The sequence below is a fragment of the Suncus etruscus genome, chromosome 20 (genome assembly GCF_024139225.1).
Source record: "Suncus etruscus isolate mSunEtr1 chromosome 20, mSunEtr1.pri.cur, whole genome shotgun sequence".
Classification (NCBI taxonomy): domain Eukaryota; kingdom Metazoa; phylum Chordata; class Mammalia; order Eulipotyphla; family Soricidae; genus Suncus; species Suncus etruscus.
In genome coordinates this window covers 7,023,833-7,047,847 of record NC_064867.1, presented here as the reverse complement: position 1 = coordinate 7,047,847, position 24,015 = coordinate 7,023,833, and the positions used below count along the sequence as shown (strand labels likewise).

The following is a 24,015-nucleotide window of genomic DNA, read 5'->3' as shown; positions in this document are numbered from 1 at the left end:
AACACCTTACCTTCATGTTAATTCTCCAGCCCCCATCAATAAACTCTTAATTAAAAGTTAAAATAAGGGGGCTAGAGCGGTGGCGCAGCGGTAGGGCATTTGCCTTGCATGCTGCTGACCTATGACGGACCACAGTTCGATCCCCCAGCGTCCTATATGGTCGTTCCCCCAAGTCAGGAGCGATTTCTGAGCGCATAGCCAGGAGTAATCCCTGAGCGTCACCGGTGTGGCCCAAAACAACAACAAATTTAAAACAGGACCCTGAAGATTGCTCAGAGGGCAAAACACATGATGTTTTTCTTTTTCTTACTTTGGGGGTCTACACTCTTAGCTTTACGTAGGGGTTACTCTTGACTCTGCACTCAGGAATTGCTCCTGCTGGTGCTCATTGAGCTGAGGTCAGCTACTTGCAAGGCAAATACCCTATCCACTGTTGTTCTCTCTCTTCCCAGCCTCTGAAGCATGCATTTTGCTTGCAGAAGACCCTGTTTCAGTCCCTACTCTCTTGAGGAATAATCTTGAACACTAGTGGGTATTGCCAACCCCATTAAACAACAATGACCTACTCCCCCCCCCCCCAAAATAACAACACAAATTAAAGAAAAATCTTACACTTCCTATTAGGATGTTGCAAGTGGCAAAAAATTGAATCTTTGCTTTTATCCTAATTGAAAAAAGCTGGAGAAGCTAGAGAAGTCATAGATCTCCAAAATGCATAGGAAAGAGTTGAGAAAAACAAGAAAGCTAACAGAATTAAAGTCCAGAAAATAAAAATATTTCAGACAAAAAGACACAATTGATTTATACTGGCATAATAAGAGGAAGTTTTAAGGAACTACTAATCTAGTTTCTGTCTTTATGAACTGGCTTTTCTGCAGTTTAAGACTGAGTGGAATTATCCAATGCATGCCTTTTCCTATGTGTTCTTTATATTTTAAAGCTCACCCTGCAGTAATATACATAAACAATTTTATGACTCAGTAATTTTCCATTGTAGGGCCTTATGGGTTTTATTTGCACAATCCTCAGTTGATTTTTGATTTTTTTTTTTACTTTTTAACTCTCTTGAATAATGCTTCTATGAACAGTAATATACTGTTTTATGTGATCAAATGTTTTTATTTTTTTATGACTGAAATTGTCGGTGCATATGGTGACTGTTTAACTTGAGGAGCTGTCAAGCTGTTGTCCAAGGTGATTACACCATTTTTATATTCCCACCAGCAGTGTATGAACATTCCAGTATTTCTATGTTTATGCCATTACTTGCTATCTTTGTATTTAACGTTAGCCATCTCTCTGACTCAGAAGTATCTCATTATGGTTCTGATTTGCTCCTTGCTAATGACTAAAACAGTTGAACTTGTTTTTATAGCTTATTGACCATTGGCATATCTTCTAATGCAGAGATGTCTGTTTAAATGCCTTGCTCATATTTAAACTGGTTTTTCTTTTTGCTGTTGCCAGGTATATTTTTCTTAACTCGTATCTGATTTTTCAGTGAACATACCTATACCTGATTTTGTGGGTTTTTTCCTCACTTTGTTGGTTGTACCCTTTGAAAAGATTTTTAGGGCCCGGAGAGATAGCACAGCGGCGTTTGCCTTGCAAGCAGCCAATCCAGGACCAAAGGTGGTTGGTTCTAATCTCAGTGTCCCATATGGTCCCCCGTGCCTGCCAGGAGCTATTTCTGAGCAGACAGCCAGGAGTAACCCTTGAGCATCGCCGGGTGTGGCACCCCCCCCCCCCAAAAAAAAAGAAAAAAAAGAAAAGATTTTTAATTTTCTTGAAGCCCACTTTGTTTGTTTTTTTATTATTTCGTGGCTATTTCTTTTAGGGTCATATCCAAGACCCCATAATTGTTCAATTATCCAGCACTACCAAGATTATGCTTATATGGGCCCGGAGAGATAGCACAGCGGCGTTTGCCTTGCAAGCAGCCGATCCAGGACCAAAGGTGGTTGGTTCGAATCCCAGTGTCCCATATGGTCCCCCGTGCCTGCCAGGAGCTATTTCTGAGCAGACAGCCAGGAGTAACCCCTGAGCACCGCCGGGTATGGCCCCCCCCCCCCAAAAAAAAAAGATTATGCTTATATTCTTCTATATGCTATATTTAAAATTTTTTGGATTTGAGTCATTTTCAGTTGTGTTCAGTGCTCTGTGCTCAGATGTTACTTCAAGTAGTACTTGGAGGATCTTGCAGTTTTGGGGATCAAAAACCCTCGTTTTGGGGCTGGAGAGATAGCACAGTGGCAGGGCATTTGCCTTGCAATTAGCTGATCCAGGACTGAAGTTGGTTCGAATCCCGGCCTCCCATATGGTCCCCGTGCCTGCCAGGGAGATTTCTGAGCACAGAGCCAGGACTAATCCTGAGTGACACCGGGTGTGACCTAAAAACCTAAAACAAACAAACAAAAAAATCCCTCATCATCTTCAAGCAAAGCATGAGCCCACCTCATTGAACTATCTCCATTTCTTTTTGTGGGGAGAGATAGAAGGGGTAGGTATATTTAGTTCCAGATCTTACATTTATTTAAGTCTCTGGTATGAGGTAGTCGATGGTATTTTATTTGTTGTCCTAGCACCTTTTGTTGAAAAAACTTTTTTCTATTGGATTATTTTAGTGCTGGGGCTGGAGATGTAGCTCAGCAATATAGAGTACCTGCCTTTAATATATGAGCCCTATGTTGGTCCCTGACATGTCAGAAAAATAATAAAAAACGAAAGCAATGACTCACTTTCCTCTCTTTCCTCCCCCACCCCCGACTTTTACTCCCCACCAAACAATTGCTGGGATGTTGCTCAAGTGGTAGAGCACATGGAACCCTGGGTTTGATCTAGGCCTCACAAGTCCTGCCAATTGTGACCATTACAACAATTTTAAAAAACTCAACTGCTCATAAATATTAGATTTTATTTATTTAATTTTGTTTGTCTTAGGGCCACACCTGGCAGTGCTCAGGGCTTATTCCTGGCTCTGCTTTTCACGATTATTCTTGACAGGGCTCAGGAGACCATATAGGATGTTAGGGATTGAACCAGGATTGGCCATGTGTAAGGCAAAAAGTCTTACCGACTACTGTACTATTGCCCAGATCCCAGGCATTTATTTTTGGAATTTCAAGTCTATTCCATTGATCTGCGTGTCTGTCATTACCTTAGTACTGCAATATTTGATTGTTGTAAGTTTTGAAATTAGGATATTTGAGTTCTCTAATTTTGTATTTCCTTTCCATGATTAACACTACCACATCTTACAGTTTATGAACATGGTCTGTCTATATGTAGGTATATAATTCTTTCAGCATTGTTTTATTTGTTTTCTTATATTCAAATTATTCCTAAGTATATTGCTCTTTTATGTTGCTGCAAATAAGATTAATTTTTAAATTTTATTCTCAACTTCCAGCCTTTTGAGGAATCTCCATATTGTTTTCCATAAAGTCATGATGGATGAGATAGCATTCCCACTAGCAGTGAATGAAAGTTTCTTTCTCTCCACATCCCCGCCAGCACTGATTGTTCTTGTTCCTTGTGATACGTGTAGTCTCTGTGATGTGAGATGGTACCTCATTGTTGTTTTGACTTGCATCTTCCTAATGATTATTTTCTGTTTATTTCTTTTCCCATATGATCCAGCTATAATACCACTTTTATGAACACAAAAACACAATACAGATATGCCTTCCTCACACCTATATTTATTGCAACACTATTTACAATAGCCAGACTCTGGAAACAACCAAGATGCCCTTCAACAGAAATGGCTAAGAAACTTTGGTACATATACATGATGGAATATTATGCAGCCGTCAGGAGAGATGAAGTCATGAAATTTTTCTATATACGGAATCTATTAGGCTGAGTGAAATAAGTCAGAGGGAGAGAGATAGACATAGAATAGTTTCACTCATCTATGGGTTTTAAGAAAAACAAAAAAACATAATTGTAATAATGCCCAGAGAAAGCAGAGATGAGGAAGGTCTGCTCTAGATGTGAAGCTCATCACGTAGAATAGTGAGTTTAGTTAGAGAGATGACTACACTATCTGACAATGTTAACGAGAGGGACAAATAGAATTCCTGTCTTGAATACAGGCAGGGAGGGGTGGGGAAAAAGAGAGATGGGGGGCATTAGTGGTAGGAAGATTGCACTGATGAAGGGGAATGTTCTTTTCATGACTGAAGCCCAACTACAATCATGTATGTAATCATGGTGCTTAAAAAAAGAAAAAAAAAAACAAAAACATACATTTTATTCCCAGTGTTCATTGCTAATACATAGAAATAGCATCTGACTATAAGTATACTTTTCATTTATTTGGGGCCACATCCAGCAGGGTTCAGGGATTGCTCCTGGCTCTGCACTCAGAAAGTACTGCTTACAGGCTTGGGGACCAGATGGGAGCCTGGGGATCGAACCCAACTCAGCTGCATGTAATGCAATCATGCTACCTGCTGTGCTATCACTCCAGACCCACTATAAATATACTTTATATTATCTTGCAGCTTTCTGCACTTATTTTTTAGTACTAATATATTTTTGTTTGTTTGCTTTGTTTTGTTTTTGGCCACACCCGTTTGATGCTCAGGGGTTACTCCTGGCTAAGTGCTCAGAAATCGCCCCTGGCTTGGGGGGGGACGCCAGGGGATCGAACCGTGGTCTGTCCTAGGCTACACTTGCAAGGCAGATGCCTTACCTCTAGCGCCACCTATCTAGCCCTCTAATAGATTTTTTGTGTGGATTTATTAGAGTTATTTTTATATGAGTCACATAATTTGTGATGCCTTTATTTTTCCTGCCTAATAACCTTGACTACAACCTCCTATGACCTCTACAATATTTAGATGGATATATGTTACTTTTTTTTAACACTCGTGGAATTATATATTCAGTCATACTGCTGTGTAGTGTTTCATGAAATTAATCTAAACATGGGATACTATCGGATGTTAGAGTTGTTCTGTTCTAAAATACATGTAACTTTAATTAACTTAAAGGTACTTTAATGAGGGGTCAGAGTGATAGCACAGTAAGTAGTAGGGTGTTCGCTTTGCACCTAGCTGACCTGGGACAGACCAGGTTCAATTCCTGGCATCCCATATGGTTCTATGAGCCTGCCAGGAATGATTTCTGATCAAGAGCCAGGAGTAACCCCTGAGCACCGCTGGGTTTGGCCAAAACAAACAAACAAAAACCTTTAACTATTTCCCTTTATGCCATTTCAGGTTTTTTCAAATAATGATGAAGGCCTTATTAACAAAAAGTTACCAAAAGAACTTCTCTTAAGGTAAGTGGAGATAAGTTCAGATCATTCAGATTTGATTCAGTCATCAAGTTCCCAGGCTATCTTCTCATTATGAGTCCATAGCATAGACAGACAAACAGAATTAGCCTGACTGACTTTTTGTTTTATAGAATGCTGCTTAGCTTATTGTTAAAATTACCTTGGTCTAATCCAGAATGTACTAAATATTTACATAGCATTGGTCTGGATTCTTTTTGAAATGTGTTAAGTATTGTAATAATCTTCAAGAGGTGCCACTGTTTCTTTGTCAGTAGATAACTTTAATGTAGTCAATAGCATGAGGAGAGTTATTGTTAAGGTTATGAGCTCCTGAAGTCATAAACATTTAGTGCTTTTTGATAGTCAGTTTTATAATAACATAAACTTTAGAGTTAAATACAGTCATGATATAAAAAATTAGAGTTCTTACAGAGGACCTAAAATAAATATGTGCATTTAGGGATGCAGTTCAGTAGTAGAACACATGTCTTACGTGTGATTACTAGCAATCACTCCCACCCAGATGTTAAAATTAATCTATGTGCAGCCCCATATATCACTACATTTTTGTTCATATCATTAGAATTATATGCTAAATTATATTCTAAATGAATACTATAAAATGGAGCCAATACAATAGTACAATGGTTAGGGCACTTCACTTGTAAGCAGCCAGTTACATTCGATATCTAGAGCTAGTATCCCTTATCTTTACCGACCTTGCTGGAAGTGATTCCTTTGTATAGAGCCAGGAATAAGGCCTCAGCACCACTGAGCATGGCTCAAATCACTCTCTCCCACCCAAAAAAAACCCAAAAAGCATATATTTTATTATGTTATTTACACTAACAAATAAAACTGTGAACCAACGTTTGTTGAACCTGAGGCATTGTGGCTTTCTTTAGTGCACTTCAGTCATCAAATATTTTAATTCTGGGTGTTATATTTTAATTATTTACTAATAATCTATGTAAAATGCTAATATTTAAATAGATTTCCCAAAATCTTTCTCATATCACTCATGCTCCTTAAAACATATTTTGTCATAAATAAGTTATCACTGGGTTAGCAAAAACAATTTAATGTATCACTTCTCAGAGCCTTATTAATAGGCTAATATGCATGGTAATGCTCCTAGATGGGCAATTCAAATTTATTGATCATGGATCTTATGTAATTTTCCATGGAAATTTTTTGGGAAATATGACATGCAATAAGACATTGACCAAATTACTGTATTCTTTGATAGTGCTAACTTTCATTTTAATACTTGGGGAATATATCTGAGCGTGTTTTGTGTATTTATTAGAATTCATCACACAGTCAATCTGAAAATGCCACCTATTACTCATCTTGGCTGTCCTCAGTATGTCATATAACTTTTTCACGAGTAAGAAGTGGAGCGTGGATTTAGTTTCTTTTTGGTGCTTACATTTTAGAGCTACAGAGGTGGTTTTATTAGGTGTCATGTGTTTGACACTATTGTTACGAGTTCATTTTACTCTTTAAAAAAAAAATTGACCCATGACAGGATCACATAAAAAGCATCGCAGCTTTATTTCAATACAGTAATTAATTTGCTTTATAGAGTGTTTTTTTGTATTTTAGACCAATGTGTTTAAATATCTGGTTTATAGACCAGTGCCAAAAGGTTGAAAACCACTATCTTGGTTAAGAAAGAGATAACAAGGAAGGACTGTATAACATAGAAACCCACAAAATCTTGGCATCAAGAAAAGGAAGTTGTTAGAACTAGTGACTGGCCAGTATGATAAGCTGTCACCTATGACTTTAAGGGATGTCATCCAGAGACATGGATGGTGGCCTTGAGTGTTGAGTAATGTTTTATTCTTAGACTGACATTTTTTCTAGCACTGGCATGAAACTACTATGAATGTGTCATTCATACTCTGAGTAATTACAGTTAACTTAAGGAGCTCCATGTTAGTCAATCCACATCCAGTGGGATTAAATTCTACCCTTCTGGAGAATACTGTTTCTGTCTGTGATTCCAGGCTCATTTAATGCTTTTCCCATCTGATAGGTTTAACTTTTTCATCAAACTGCTTAGTCATGAAACGATTTCTATGAGTTGGCCAAAACAAAACAAAACAAACAAAACACTGTCTTTTGTGGTAGTCTGATTTCTAAACTTCTCCTATCTTAGAAATTATCTCTTTTTAAAGGCCCATGATAGGCTCAGCTCTTAAGAATTCTGGAAGTTGTCATCATTAGTTAATAGTTTTTTAATCACTCCTTAAGATTCATACATCATTTTACAGAAAGAATTACTATTTGATAACATGTTTATAACGTCTCTTCATAGATTTTTTTATACCTACTTCCATTCTTATTTTGGAATTTGTAATGGTAACTTAAAATTTAAAGTGCTGCCATTACAGGTCTTCCCTGACTCATGAGCTTCAAAATTAACTCTCACCAGCTATGTCATTTTAAGTTTTGGTGGCATTTAAATTATGTCTGCCAGTTTACTCTGAATCTATTTTCAGCCATAGTAATTCTCCCTTTTCCTAACTCCCCTTTCTAAACAAAACTTTGAAGAAGGGTTGAACCAGGTTACCAGAGCACTCATCTTATCATTAGTTAATTCTATAACAGAGTGTGAGTGAGTGAGGGTACCAAAGTCCCCATCTTGATGGACTTGTCTTCTGATTACTTTGTCTCAGTTAAATGATATCTTCATCTGTTTGGCCTTTTTCCACTTCCTGTTGCAGACTTCTTTGTGATAATGCAGGCAGTTCTGTTCTTGTTCATCTTTAGTCTTCATCTTTATAGATGTGAATTTGAGTTTATTATGTTCTTGGCTTGTAGCCAAGGTCATTTTCTATTCTACCATTTTTTTTACTTTATCTGTTACCACTCTTAAACTCTCTACTAGCTGCCATATTCACTATTCACCATAATAGCAAAGTCCCAGCTTTCTCTTTGGAACTGTTAAGAATCGTAACCTACAATAACATGTTTCTTTTCATTTCTTTATTTCACTGAGAATCCACATAGAAAAGTCTGTGAGGTTTTTTTTCCCTACCATCTGATGATTGCTAGTTTAAAGAATCCCAGTATTATCAGGTCACAGATTCCTTATAATGTCCATTTTCAGTTTGTTACTTAACAGATTTTTACAATTTTGCTTTATCTACACAGTTTCACTTATATGTATATATGTTTGGGGTTTTTTTTTCAGTTTCATTTAAATATTATGGCTCTCCAGGTTTTACCTTTCTACCATTCACTCAAAAACCAACTTTTTTTGTGATGAAAACAGTTTTACTCTGGAGAGTCAATTATATAATACGTGTAACATGGAAATACTTAAAATTTAAAATCTACATCATATCTTAGTGAACTGGGTTGTCTTTATATATAGTTGTCCTCTTTGTTATAATTTGCATTACTTTTGGGATTGATAGTTTATCTCTCCTCATTTATTATTTGTGTGACGTTAAAGTTGCTTAACTCTCTGGTTAATAATTTCCCCAATGGTAAAATAGGAATAGGAATAGTTCTTACCTTTTGAAGTTCTTGCTAGCTCATAAAATTCCTGACATTAATATAAATAAGGTTCAGCTTTTATTGTCACTAGTTAGCATCAACTTTGGATGTCTGAATAATAAGTGCTGTTTGATAATGCAATGAATTTGAATGGAAACTGATAAAAGCAGCTTTCCTGATATGGATCTTAGTACATGCTCATGCTAACAGTGTTTCAGTTAAAAACCCAATAATTAAGAACATGTAGCCTAATGCTTCATTTCATCAGCCTGGACTAATTTAAGCTCAATGAAAAATAGCATACTACCATTTGATAGTAAACTGACAATCATGAAGACTTCAGCAGATTAGTAGTGGCATTGTGACAACTAACAGTCATCTTATAAATAAGACCATCTTTTGGTAGGAGAAACATCTTAAAGACAGTCATTCCTCAAGAGAAAAGACTTATGTGAATCTAATATTAACTGAAGCCTAAATAAATTTGCCTACAATTTAACATTAATTAGATCTTAAGTCTTTCTTTCTGTTGGGACTGTGCTTTGATATGATGATATGATATGATATGTGCTTTCATGACCAAATGAAAACTAACTGTAAACTACAGAGATAGTGATGCAAGCAATTCAAATTTTAAAAAACAGAAGACATTTCTTGTTAGTAGTAAATATAAATGCTGGGAGCCTCTTATTAGACACATTAAAAAACTTAAACCATCATTATTTTAGCTCTTTTTTGAATTTGTGTGGATTCTGATGAAATTAAGTGTTAATAGTGTTTTTGGTTGATGAAGGAAGGTTTGATTGCCCCAAACAAGAAAGCTGAGCAATCCTGGGCAATACAAAATCAACTCCACAATTACATATAATTTGACAGTTTTTACTAGAGAAAATGAGAAAATGATTAGCTCATACGTTTTCAAATTTTTCTTTTCTAAAACTTCTAAGACAGTTCCATGAGCGAAAATAATTGTGTTTTGTGTCGCAATCATTATGTTACAAACCAATGCTTGTTTGCAATCATGGGACTTTGGGGAGTAGTACAGTGAAAGGCTCCTTCCTGTTTGGGGCATCATTGAGTGGGTATTTTTGCCTGCTGGTTGGTTTCAGCACTCCATGGACTTTTTCAAGGACTGGTGCCTTCACCTTCTGCTGTCTCTGATGCCTTATATATATTCCAAGGCAGTCTAACAGGTAAGATGTTCTTTTGGGAGTACATATGGTAGATTTTTCTTTATTGTTAAAGAGTCCTTGGTGGGAGGCTGAGCTTCATTTTCATTGTTTTGTTTTCAAATCTTGCATGACATCATACAGGACTGAGTAAATGTGTGTTAAAATTAGCTATAGAGATGGGGCTGGAGAGATAGCATGGAGGTAGGGCGTTTGCCTGGCAAACGGAGGTTCAAATCCCGGCATCCCATATGGTCCCCTGAGCCTGCCAGGAGTGATTTCTGAGTGTAGAGCCAAGAGTAACCCCTGAGCGCAGCCGGGTGTGACTCAAAAACAAAACAAAAAAAAAATTAGCTATAGATAGAGGATTAAAGAACTTTCCATCTCATTATCTCTTTAGTACTTTATATTGCTTTGCTATTTTACGGCTGGCATATGAACCAAAATCATGGCAGAAATAAGCTTTCCTTAGCAGGTTGATGTTTTACCTATATATTGACACTCTAGTGAAACGTTGAATTCTTTGATCTATATTGAGGGGGCAGGACACATCAGTCAGCTCCTCAATTAGGAAGACTAGAACGAGACATTCTGCCTTGGTTGGAGATTTGTCTCAGGAAAGTTATATCAAAGACCTGCTGATTAATACACAGTTAATTCAATAGTTAGAAGAAGGAAAATTTGGTAAATTTTACTCTACAAAGAATAAAGTATGTGTCATGTGTATTATACAAAAGATGACAGTGATGGTAGGAAAGGAAGGCATATTAGCAAGAGCTTTATTCAATATGCAAAGAAAATACTTTTAAATTAAGAATATGATTAACTTAATTAGAAAACTGATAGAAACAAAGATAAAAATAAAGGAAGAAAGCAAATATCCAGTAAATGTATTTAAAAGATGCTCAGTCAGGCCTGTCTTTAATATAAATCTAAACCATTTATTATGTAGCTGACTATAAAAATCGTAAGTTCAATAATAGTAGATTTTATAATAGATTTTAAAAATAATGGATTTTATGGGCCAGAATGGTGGTACAAGTGGTAAAGGTATCTGCCTTGTGCACGCTTAGCCTAGGACGGAACGCATTTTGATCCCCCAGTGTCCCATATATATGGTCCCCCAAGCCAGGAGTGATTTCTGAGCGCATAGCATAGCCAGGAATAACACGAGTGTCACTGGGTGTGGCCCCAAAACAAACAAAAAAATCTTTTGGGCCACACCCGTTTGATGCTCAGGGGTTACTCCTGGCTAAGCGCTCAGAAATTGCCCCTGGCTTGGGGGACCATATGGGATGCTGGGGGATCAAACCGTGGTCCTTCCTTGGCTAGCACTTGCAAGGCAGACACTTACCTCTAGCACCACCTCACCGGCCCCACAAACAAAGATTTTAAAAACAAGTTTAGTTTATAAGGAACTAAGAAATAAGACACCCGAATACTATAGCATTGGAATTATAAATTATTGAAGCAATTCTATGAGATCATATTTTTAACCGATAATAATTCCAGGAAATATTTTTCAAAACTCTAGCTGTACTTTGGAGTTTTGAAACTCCAAATGCCATATAGGAATTTACTGATTGACCTATTTGAAAAATATATCTTCGTGTAAATATATGTATGGGTATATATTTTATATACATATTGAGATTTATATATATATATATATATATATATATTTCATGTGTATATTGAGACATATACACCGGGACAATTATGGCAGCTCTATTTTTAAACTTTAAATTGGAATACAAAATTGGACTACTCTTTATTCTTGGTTAGCAATTTGCTTCCTCAGTTATTAATTTTTGTCCTTTTCTCTTGCTTCCTATTAATTTTATATTATGAAGAGCATTGTATCTGTGTTCTCTATAGATTTTAACCTGAATATTATATATTAATTTATTTTAACCATTAATTATTAAATTTTAATATAAATAAATGAATAATATCAGGGCCAGAGAATAGTATTATAAGTAGGGCATTTGCCTACTTGATACTCATCTTCCCATGCAGTTCCCATAATATATCCAGGAGTAATTCCTGAATACAGAGCTATGGCTAACTCCTGAGCACCTCTGGATACAACCTTCAAACCAAAAAATATTAATAATGTTAGATTAAATACTTAGACAAATCAATGTGTGTTTACTTTCACTTATTTTATTAACTTAAAAATATATAGGATTTGGGGCCAGAGTGATGTACAGTAGATAGGATACTTGCTTGTGGCAGACCCAGGTTTGACCCGCAACACTCCTATGGTCCTTTGAGTACTTCCAGGAGTGATCTCTGAGTGCAAAGCCAGGAACAAGCTCTGAGCAATACCAATATGGCACAAAACCAAACCAAAATATATGGAACCTTCTGGGACATGCTTTCACTTAAAATGATGCTGCTCAGTAATTCATGTTCATAATTTTATAGATATGTGATCTGTTGTGTGAATATATAAAAGTATACAAATCATTTTTATGTGAGTACTTGGTTTTTCTGTTTTGTTTTTTTTTTAGTAAAATGGTATTGCTGCTGTGAACATCCTTGTAAATGTCTCTGGTAGTGGAAATATTTGGGGTTCATATGATCTACAAACATTTGTTCCTTATTGAAATTGTTCTAGAATAGTCTTATCAATTCACAATTATACAGCCAGTGTGCAGGAGACTCAGTTGTGTTACTTTCTTTTCTTTTTTTTTTTTTTTTTTTTTTGGTTTTTGGGTCACACCTGGCTGTGCTCAGGGGTTATTCCTGGCTTCATTGCTCCTGGCAAGCACGGGAGACCATATGGGACCCCGGGATTCGAACCGATGACCTTCTGCATGAAAGGCAAACACCTTACCTCCATGCTATCTCTCCGGCCCCAGTTGTGTTACTTTCTAACATTTACTGTCAGATGTGTTTTTTTGTCAAGGTAAAATAGTATCTGTTGTGCTTGTTGTGCTAGTTTATCTAAATTCTGGTAGTGTTGGAATTATATGTTAACCACATAATATCTTCTGTGAAGTGGTGTGTGTGTGTGTGTGTGTGTGTGTGTGTGTGTGTGTTTTGGTTCTATTGTTTTTTTTTTATAGATTTGTAGGAGTGCTTTGCATTCTTAGTACAAATTTTGTTCTGAGATTAATGTTTATCCGAAAAAACTTTCCTCCCAGCTTGTCATTTGTTCTCACGATCTTTTAAAAAATGTTTATTATTTACTTAAACACTGTGGTTTGCAAAGTTGCTCATAATACAGTTGTTTCTGGCATTCAGTATTCCAACATCAATCCTACCATCAGTATAACATTACCTCCATTATTGTCCCAATTTCCTACCCACTCCCAAGCCTCCTTCTTTGGCAGGCACAAAATAGTCTACTTTATATAGAACTAAATGGTTATGGAATTATTGGAAATAGGAACAAGTAAAGAAAAATTGTGAAAATTGTTATAGCTCACTGGGATCATTAAGTCTTTGAGGTTTTCTAAGCTGCTCGTTGCTAGTTGAGCTTTATGTGTTACTTGTTTTATTTGTTGAGCTTAGGTGACATCTATGCTACGTTCACATCTAGCATTGATGTGTCTCTCTACTAGAGTGTCAGTTTTGAACAATTTGGAGGTGTTGCGCAGCCACGTATGTGATGTGCTCCAAGAATCCCAGGATATGTAGGTGGTGAGCTCCCATGGCATCAGCTGTGGGATGTGGCCATGGCTGCCAGGGCTTCTAGACATACAAAAGAATTGGGTGAGGCTTCCCACCCTTATACTGACAAGACCCCAGAGTTTTCAGCATCCAAACTGGTGTACCTGGAGTTTTTATTGGTTGGGTGTCTCTGCAGAGAAAAGTGGTAAAGAGTGAAGATGGGTACTTGGTGTGGCAGTTGTGGGGTGTGGGTGCAGCTACTGAGTTTTTGTCAGGGTGAGGACTCAGCCCACCTCTTGTCCCAAGTATATCCTAGAGTTTTCAGTACATGAATTTTTGCTGCTTGTCTTGCATCTCTTTCAAGAAGTGAGTTTATGGAGCTGGCTGATGAGAGGACATGGCTGTGACTGTTTTCACATTCTTTAAGACATATTGATGCATAGACACCTTTCCTGAAGTCAGATATATCAGTTTTTTATGGGACTTTTGTATGTTTTATTAAGAAATATGTTCTTTATCTTGAGAATAGTTATTCACATTTTTTCTTGCAAGTTCAATATTTTTGTTTGATATTTCAATTTTAATTAAGTTTGGTATGGATTGTTCTGTATGAGATAGAAATCTTTCTTTTCGGTTTGTTTTTGGGCCACACTCAGTAATGCTCAGGGTTATTTTTGGTTGCGCTTTGAAATTCTGGGGGGCAGGAGTGATAGCACAGTGGTAGGGCCTTTGCCTTGCATGTGACTGACTGGGACAGACCTGGGTTCAATCCTTGGCATCCCATATGGTCCCCTGAGTCTTCCAGGAGCGATTTCTGAGCACAGAGCTAGAAGTAACTCCTAAGCATTAAAAACTAAAAACCTGGGGCCGGTGAGGTGGCACTAGAGGTAAAATGTCTGCCTTGCAAGCACTAGCCAAGGAAGGACCACGGTTCGATCCCGTTTAGTTCCCCCCAAGCCTGGGGCAATTTCTGAGCGTTTAGCCAGGAGTAACCCCTGAGCATCAAAAGGGTGTGGTCGGAAAATAAAATTAAAAAAAAAAACTAAAAACCAAAAAAAAAAAAAAAGATTACTTCTGGTAGGCTCAGGGAATCTTATGGGATGCCAGGGATAGGACCTAGGTTGGTTATATGCAAGGCAAATGCCCTACCTGCTGTACTATCACCCAGATCCCCTAAAAATCTACTTTTGTTTACTCAAAATAAATGCCATATCATCTCATATTTTCTTCTAGAAATAGGTTTATCTCTGGAGTCTTTATTTTGTTCCATTAGTTAATTTTCTGTGTGCCATTATGACGTAAGAGAAATGAAATAAAGAGAAATCTTTAAGAGAAATGAGCCTTTCTTCTCTTTGCCCAGCAAGTTTGGGGTAGGAGTGATCTGTCAAGGAGATCACTCTGAAAGACATTGGGACTCATAGGTTTTTGAATTTTTTTCTCATACCATTTTTATCTGATTTTGGAATTAATACAAACTTCATAAAACTGAGTTGTGGAACATTTGCCTTTTTCTGATCTCTTTACAAGTCTACCCAATGAAACATTTGATAGAACTTTAAAAATGAATCTAGGGGCCCGGAGAGATAGCACAGCGGCATTTGCCTTGGACCTAAGGTGGTTGGTTTGAATCCCAGTGTCCCATATGGTCCCCCGTGCCTGCCAGGACCTATTTCTGAGCAGACAGCCAGGAGTAACCCCTGAGCAACGCCGGGTGTGGCCCAAAAACAAAAAAACAAAACAAAACAAAAACAAAAACAAAAAAAAAGAATCTAGAATTTTGTTTAAGGGAATTTTTTTAATTATGCTAATTTGATATAATTTTTTCCCCAGCTTTTTATTCCTCTAGTTTTTATTTTATTTTATTTTTCTAGGAATCCCTGGGTTTCATCTGTCTTAAAATTTGTCTTGATGGTTTCTTTTTTGTGAGGGGGGGAGCACACCCGGTGGTGCTCAGGGGTTACTCCTGCTGTCTGCTCAGAAATAGCTCCTGGCAGGCATGGGGGACCATGTGGGATGCCGGGATTCAAACCAACCACCTTAGGTCCTGGATCGGTCGCTTGCAAGGCAAACACCGTGGTGCTATCTCTCCGGCCCCTGAGGTTTCTTTTTATTAACTGCTGTATTTTTTGTGATCTAACTATTTCTACTTGAAATTTTATTTTACTGGATCCTTACTCCTTATTTGATCTGTCTTAAGTAATGTTTGACTATTTTAGTTATTTGAAAGGGTCAGTGTTTGACTTTATTGCTGTTTTTTTCTTTGTTCATAATTTTAACAGTTTCTTATAACTCTCAAATTATCTTTTATCATCTTTGAATTCATTGTGATTTTTTAAAGCATCCTTCATTAATTGGATAGTTAGCTATTTTTCAGTCTTATCTAAATTCTTTTTTTTTTTTTTTTTTTTTTTTGGTTTTTGGGCCACACCCTGTGACGCTCAGGGGTTACTCCTGGCTATGCGCTCAGAAGTTGCTCCTGGCTTCTTGGGGGACCATATGGGGCACCGGGGGATCGAACCGCGGTCCGTGCTAGGTTAGCGCAGGCAAGGCTTACCTCCAGCGCCACCGCCCGGCCCCTTATCTAAATTCTTAAGGCAATGAATTCAAAGCTCTACTTTTGTTGAATTTCATGATTTTAAAGATTTTGGTGTTTTTCTTACCATTCAGTTAAGTTCTTACTTTCCATCACTGCTTCTTTAATTCATGTGTTTTCCTTTTCAAAAAATAATTATTATTATGAAATATAGAGTCAATGAACCAGGAAAAATTAATATACTAACCTTATATCTTGTAGTACTATCTTGGTCAATATATAAAACTTCTGCTAATCACCAAAGAAGCACTTCAGTGTGCCACCCAAATCACTGATACTTCTCTCTCCAGAAGGTAGATGCTGTCCTGACTTTTATCTAATTTCTCTATAGAAATATTACTTGTATGTGTATCCCTAGACATCACAATTCTATGTTGTCCATTATGTTTCCAAAAAATCTTTGCAGTTTCTACTACTCAACACATCCCCTATCCATCTCTTTCTAGTCTATACATACATATATATATATATATATATATATTGCTTTGTTTTGTTTATTCTGGGTCACACCCAGCAGTGCTCAGGGGTTACTTCTGACTATGCTCAGAAATCGCTCTTGGTAGGTTCAGGGGACCATATGGGATACCAGGATTCGAACCACTGTCCTTCTGCATGCAAGGTAAACGCCCTACCTCCATGCTATCTCTCTGGCCCCTAGTCTCTACATTTTATACACTATTGAAGACGTTGAATTATCATGGTATAATTTTAACATGTTTTCATATCTTCTGTATTTCTTGGAAATTAGCAAGTGGATCCAGACAGTTTGTCAGACTCAGTCAGTTCTATTCCTTTTGTTTGTTTGTTTGTTTGTTTACTTTAAATTCACATTGGTCTCAATAAGAGACTTTTTTTTTTTTTTTGGTTTGTGTTTTTGGACCATACCCAGTGACACTCAGTGGTTACTCTTGGCTATGCACTCAGAAATCGCTCCTGGCTTGGGACCTTATGGAACTCTGGGGAATCCAACTGCGGTCTGTCCTACGCTAGCGCAGGCAAGGAAGATGCCTTACTGCAACACACCACTGCTCCAGCCCCAATAAAAAACTTTAAAAAAAATAGAGCTGGTTTTTAAAGTAGGAAATAAATATATTGAATTTTGGGGCCAGAGTGATAGTGCAGCGATAGGGCATTTGCCTTGCATGCAGCTGATCCAGTACGGACCTCCGTTCTATCCTGGGTGTCTCATATGGTCCCCCAAGCCAGAAGCTATTTCTGAGCCCATAGCCAGGAGTAATCCCTGAGCACCACTGAGTGTGGCCCCCCCCCAATTTTTTTGTTTTACTATTTCTTGATAGTCCAGCTGCAATTTATGTATCTACACACATATTTTATAATATTGGGAACTCTGTATTCAGACCACTATCAAAACCCTACTCTGCCTCTCAGTAGCTGTGGCATTTACTTAAATTTACTTAAATTATCTGTGTTTAATATCCTCTTTTATATGATGAAAAAGGCATAATGTGAATGGAACATTTAAAATCTATGTTAATAAGGGCCGAAGCAATAGTACAGCATAATGTGTTTGCCTTTTATGTGGCTGACCTGAGTTTGATTACCAACATTCCAGGTGGCCCCCAGTGCCGGGAGTAATTCCTAAGTTTAGAGGCCAGAGTAACCCTTGAGTGCTGCTGGGTGTGTCCCCCAAACAAACAAACAAACAAACAAATCCATGTTGATACCGAATCTAGAATATAGTTACTAATGATTAAATGTTAGCAAAGTTTTCATTAGTATTTTTAAAAAAATCAAGCAGTGAATACAGAAAAATTATGCTTCCTGAAAAGATTTGAAAAATCATAATGTTTGGCACAGAATACCAAATTCTTAATTATTATTTTAATTTTCTACAGTTGCTTTATTAGATGTGAGTATGCATAAGTATATCACATACACTTATACATACAGATATACATGAATTTATACAAGTTGTGAGAATGTTAGAGCATGAACACAAGATCATCTGGGATCAAGTCTAGGCATTGATATCTATAAGTGATCTGCTCTACAAATTGAACCACAACCCTAGCCTCCTCCTCCTCTCCTTTCCTTTTCTCATATTCTTTTTTTCTTCTTTTTGTTTCCTTCTCCTTTTTCTCTTTTTCCTCCTCCTCTTCTTTTTCTTCTTCCTCTTCTTCCCCTTTTTCTTCTTATTCTTCTTTCCTCTGTTCCTTTTTTCTTGTCTTCTTTTTCTTCTCTTTTCCTTCTTTCTCTTTCTCTTCTTTCTCCTCTTCTTCCTCTTTTTCCTTTTCCTTTTCTTCTTCCTCATCTTCTTTTTCTTCCTCCTCTCCCCTTTTTTTCTTCTTCCTCTTCTTCTTCCTCTTCCTCTTATCACACTTCCTCCAACTCTTACTGTTCTCTTCTTGGATCTCTGGGACTCCAATGATTCCTATGTTGTTTCTGTTGAATTTATCAAAGACTTCTATTTCATCTGTTCACATTTTTTGAGTAGTTTATTCATTTATTCATTGTCTGATCATTTGCTTTAAGGTTCTTTTCCAATCTGTTCTGCTGTATGGAGTAGTTCTGCATCTCATCCTCAGCTGCTGTTACTCTATTGGAGAGGTTTTTCATTGAGATTTTCATTTCATCTACTGAGTTTTCTGAAGAAAAAAACAAACAAACAAACAAACCTGTTCTTTCAGTTTGCAGTTTTCTGAGTTCTATCTCTGTGATCTGTTCAACTCAATCTATGCTTTCTTTGAGTTCTCTGAGCATTCTCTATATTTCTACTCTAAACTCCTTATCTGAGGGGCTAACTAGGTGGTTGGTACTTTTCAGGTCATCTTCATTCTCTATGCATGGTGTTGTCCTGCATTGTTTCCCCACTGCCACATTTGTAGTGTGGTTTTTACTATGTGCTGTGGTGGGATTCATGTGTTAGGAGATGCACGCTCCTCTAGCTCCACTTTATAGGGTGGAAAGAGCTTACCAATTTGGGCCCTGGAGAGATTATGTTACTGGCATCTTCTTGGCTGCCTCGTGCAGAAAAGCCAGTTCTATTCCTTTGATAAGACTTTGCAGTATTATGTTATTTTATCAGTGGTCACACAATATCTGGTGTTCTTTTGTGAGGAGTAGCTAGCCTTTGTTAATGCTTATTACCTAATATTCACTTACTGAAGCAAAATGATATTCTGATGATTTTTTTCACATATTAGTTGGAATTATTTTATGAAATTACTCTTAGTTTCTGCTTGGTTATGTAATGGGATAGTTTATATGTGGAAGGTGAGATAAATACTTGATTCTCTCCCTTTAGTTACCATCTTTTTAATAATGAAATATGTAAAGGGATGATATTTTGGAAACAGTCTATTTACATAGTTCAAGTTATCTCCCCAAAGGTATGTGTTAATTATAAGGGGGAAAAGTAGTGACTATAATCGGGTAAACTGGCAGACATTATTTTAATTTAATGATCAAAGTTATCAGTAATAGGACAAATTGATACCATATGCCTCCTGAGGTGTGGTGTACAAAATGAGCATGATATAACTTCTATGGTACTCCTACAAGGAAAAAGAGAGAATAATTTGGCTCTAATCATAAGGAACCACACACAGGGGAACATCACACAAAGAAACTATCCTAAACACTTAAAAAAAGATTGAAGTTAGGGCCAGAGAGATAGCACTACAGTAGGGCATTTGCCTTGGATGCAGCCAATCCGAGAGGGACCCGGTTCTATTCTCAGCATCCCATATGATCCCCCAGCCTGTCAGGGGCGATTTCTGAGTGCAAAACCAGGGGTGGCCCCTGAGCGCTGCTGGGCATGGCCCAAAGCCCAGTCAATCAATCAATCAATCAATCAAGTTAAAAAAAAAAGATTGATGCTGTGAGTGTTAAAGAAAGATTAATTACAGGCTAATGGAAATTCAAGATATATAAAAATTAAATACAATATGTGGTTTTGAATTTAACTTGTGCTGACAAAATGTTTTTCTTTTGCTTTAAGGATTATTTTGGGACTATTGGCAGGTTTTGATTACAATCAAAATATAATCAAATTGTATCAGTGCTAATTTTCTCAAACATTTCAGAGAAAGTTTGTTGTGTGTGTGTTAGTGTTACTGCAGTTATTTTTAACTACTGGCCCTCAAGGAATTACCTACCAGTTCACAAAAAAGTTATTGTCACTTAACACATGGTATACCTAGTTAAAATTTTTGTTGTAATATTATATTTTAAAATTGGGGCCGGCGAGGTGGTGCTAGAGGTAAGGTGTCTGCCTTATAAGCGCTAGCCAAGGAAGGACCGCAGTTCGATACCCCAGCATCCCATATGGTCCCCCAAGCCAGGGGCAATTTCTGGGAGCGCTTAGCCAGGAGTAACCCCCTTAGCATCAAATGGGTGTGGCCCAAAAATACAAAAAAAAAATTGATGCATAGAATACAGAATGGATTTTTTCTCTCTTTATTCTCTCTTCTCTACTTCTCTCTCTTCTCTCTCCTTTCCCTCCCTCTCTTTCTTTTTTCTTTCTTTTTTGGGGGGGTTTTGGGCCACACCCGATGACTCTCAGGGGTTACTCCTGCCTCTATGGACAGAAATCACTCCTGGCTTAGGGGACCATATGGGACACTAGGGATCGAACCCAGTTTCGAACTGGATCAGCTGCATGCAAGGCAAACCCCCTACCACTGTGCTATCACTCCGGCCCCTAAAATGATGATATCTTAAACATCTCAATTAGACCCAATATTTCTATAAATCAGTGTAATCCTCATTTAAAAATTTAGGAAGTTTTTTTTTTTTTTTTTTTAATTTTGGTTTTGGGACCAAACTTTGTGATGCTCAGGGGTTACTCCTGGCTTTGTGCTCAGAAGTTACTCCTGGCAGGCTCAGGGGACCATAAGGGATGCTGGAGATTAAACCCAGGTTGAAGTATATGGAGATTCAATGAATCAAAAATAGCTTTAAGGGGCTGGTGAGGTGGCGTTAGAGGTAAGGTGTCTGCCTTGCAAGCTCTAGCCAAGGAAGGACTGCAGTTCGATTCCCCGGCATCCCATATGGTCCCCCCAAGCCAAGGGCAATTTCTGAGCTCTTAGCCAGGAGTATGCCCTGAGCATCAAATGGGTGTGGCCCCCAAAAAAAACAAAACAAAACAAAAAAAAGAATAACTTTAAAAGGTCAGATTAAAAAAAAAAACGAAGTTGAAGAACTGATAATACCAGGTATCAATACTTAGAAAGCTTCAGGATTCAGTCACACAGAACCTTACTGCAATAGATAATATACCATATGTTAGCTATCATACCGTAGCACTTTATATGCTCCCTTCAAATAAGTTGCATTCACTGCTTTCCTAATGGAGGTAAAGATAGCACATTTGAGGCAGGAAGCAGTTTCTGGAATGAAAGAAAAAATTTGAAAGAGCCAGAACTCAGTTTCTCACTGCTATTAACTTCTCTGCGTATATCTATTTTTATTGTTAGTATTGAAGATTTTACTATGTGTATCATTATTTAGGGGTTTGGCTGAGTTATAGCTTGAGATAGGATCATGCCCCTTAATTTGTGCAAATCAACACGTATCTTAAGGGTGAGGAAGGAAAATGGCATACATCTGAGAGATAGTATACTTTTACATTCCTTAGCCATAAAATTGGGTAGTATGCAAGAGATCAGAAACATGAGCTTCTCTTTTGCATGTTCTCGTATGTGTCTAAAAGTATGTGTTTATTGCTTCATTTAGTGAATCTATTGTTTAAAGATGTACTTTTAAAACAGTTTTCACAGAATGTCCTTGCTAAGCACAATCTGCTCCATTAGTTAAATAGTCGCATTCAGTTCACAAGCAACTGTTTAAACTTTCAAGGCCAGTATATTATGTGTACTTGTCATGATTAAGGAATTTGGGCTCTCAAGCAAGACTACCTGAATTCAAGTCCTTACTCTACCTATCTATCTGTATGATGGCTGGAACCATAGTACAACAAATAGAATGCTTCCCTTGTACACGAATGACCTGGGTTTGATCTCTGGGCACCTATTATGGTTTCCCTGAGTGCTACTAGGAGTTATCCCTGAGTGCAAATCCACGAGTAAGCCCTGAATGCTACTGGGAGTAGCTCAAAAAAACAAACAAAAATTTGAGGGAGTGTTAGTACAGCAGGTTAACTGCTTACCTTGCATGTGACTGCCTTGGGTTCAGTTCCCAACACCCCATATTTCATCCCAATTTCAGTACTTCTGAACCCTACTAGGAGTGATTCCTGAGTACAGAGCAGGAGTAAGTCCTGAGAACTTCTGAATATGGCCCCCAAATCAATATATTTATATAAATAACCATTTATATAAATAAGGCCATTTAACTTTGTGCCTGACATCTGTATCTGTAAAATGAAGATGATGCAATCACAAAGTTGACTGCATTGCTGTTTGACCATTAAATGATAGTAAAAACTGGATTGGGATATAATACATCATCAGTGTTAATTATTTGTCACCAGTGTTATTATTGAGAGGTGGTAGAGTATTTGCTATTCCATTCTTAAACAGTGATAAGAAAAACATGGCTAATTCTATTTTCACCTCCAATTTATATCTTATGACCCAGCCCTAACAGGACATACAATTCTGCTGAAACCTACCCATTTTTCTGTCTTGGTCTGTTAATAGGAGAGAGCTGAGAATCCTTCTTGGCTCATTAATGGAAGGATCATATGGCACAGAACACTGACATTTGAGGCAGTAGGACAGGGTGGGATAAGATGTATTCCTATAGAAGGAACATAGTTGTACAGACAACCAGAATCTTTTCAGGATTCATATATGTATTTATTAGCCGGCATTTTCCTAACTATAAAGTGTCAGTGTGGGGTAGTGTGTGTGTGTGTGTGTGTGTGTGTGTGTGTGTGTGTGTGTGTGTGTGTGTGTGTTTGGAGGCCACACCCAGTGTAGCTCAGGGGTTACTCCTGGCTCTTCAGTCAGAAATTCTGACAAGCTCATGGACCATATGGAATGCTGGGGAATCAAACCCCAGTCAGCCCCATGCAAGGCAAAAGCACTATCTGCTGTGTTATCATTCCGGTCCCATCTCCTAAGTTTTTTTTAAGGTCAGGCTGCAGAGCTCAACGTGTTGAGTGCAGGTTTTACATGCAGGAACCCTGGGTTAAATCCATGGCACCATATATTTTCTTGAGCACTGAGCTAGAAGTAGCTTCTGAGCACTGTCATGCATGAGCTCCTTCCCCCAAATTTTAACATCAACATAGTCCTAAGTTTCTATCACTTCCTTTTCTCTAGAAAATGATTAGATCCATATTGCAGGATGACATCTTTTTCTCTCACGGGCCTATGTGTGTTGTTGTTGTAGGTTTGACATTTATATTTCATGGCTCTGCACTATGAAGAACGTTTAGCAACTTCATAGATAACCAATTATCATTTCATCTTCCCTTCTCACAGGCAGACACTCTCACATTTACTTTCTAGGGCTAAGAGAACTGAAACATTATTATCCCATCCCTCAACTCCATCTACCCTTCTTCTCGAAAAAATACTGTTGTTTCTTTTTGTAACTATCCATGCACAGCGAAGAGGAACACCCAATTCTTTCTCTTTGTTCCATACTCTCAGAAGCTCCTGTCCTATGTGGCCAACATTACTTGCTGACAGCTTCTGCTTCATCTCCTGGCACTGCCCGGTCAATTAAATTTTTGTGTTTCTATTTTTCTTTCTTCATCTTTCTCATTTTCTGTGACTTCTTGGGTTTTGCTCAGGGACAAAGTGGTCCCTTATAGAATTTTCCAGTCACCAAGTTTCATTTTCTAATGCTGTCTATAAATTCATCAAAGCCAAATGCGTTTTATCATGGAACTTTCATTG

At 37.6% G+C, this 24,015-nt stretch overlaps 1 protein-coding gene across 1 annotated transcript in view; it reads left to right on the top strand.

Moving 5' to 3' along the window:
• Window positions 1-24,015, top strand: part of FBXL2 (F-box and leucine rich repeat protein 2) — a 60,877-nt gene that overhangs the window by 9,624 nt on the left and 27,238 nt on the right. The window contains exon 2 of the mRNA XM_049766427.1: window positions 5,229-5,290. Within this exon, the coding sequence (XP_049622384.1) occupies window positions 5,229-5,290 (62 nt within the window). The remainder of the gene's footprint in view (window positions 1-5,228; window positions 5,291-24,015) is intronic.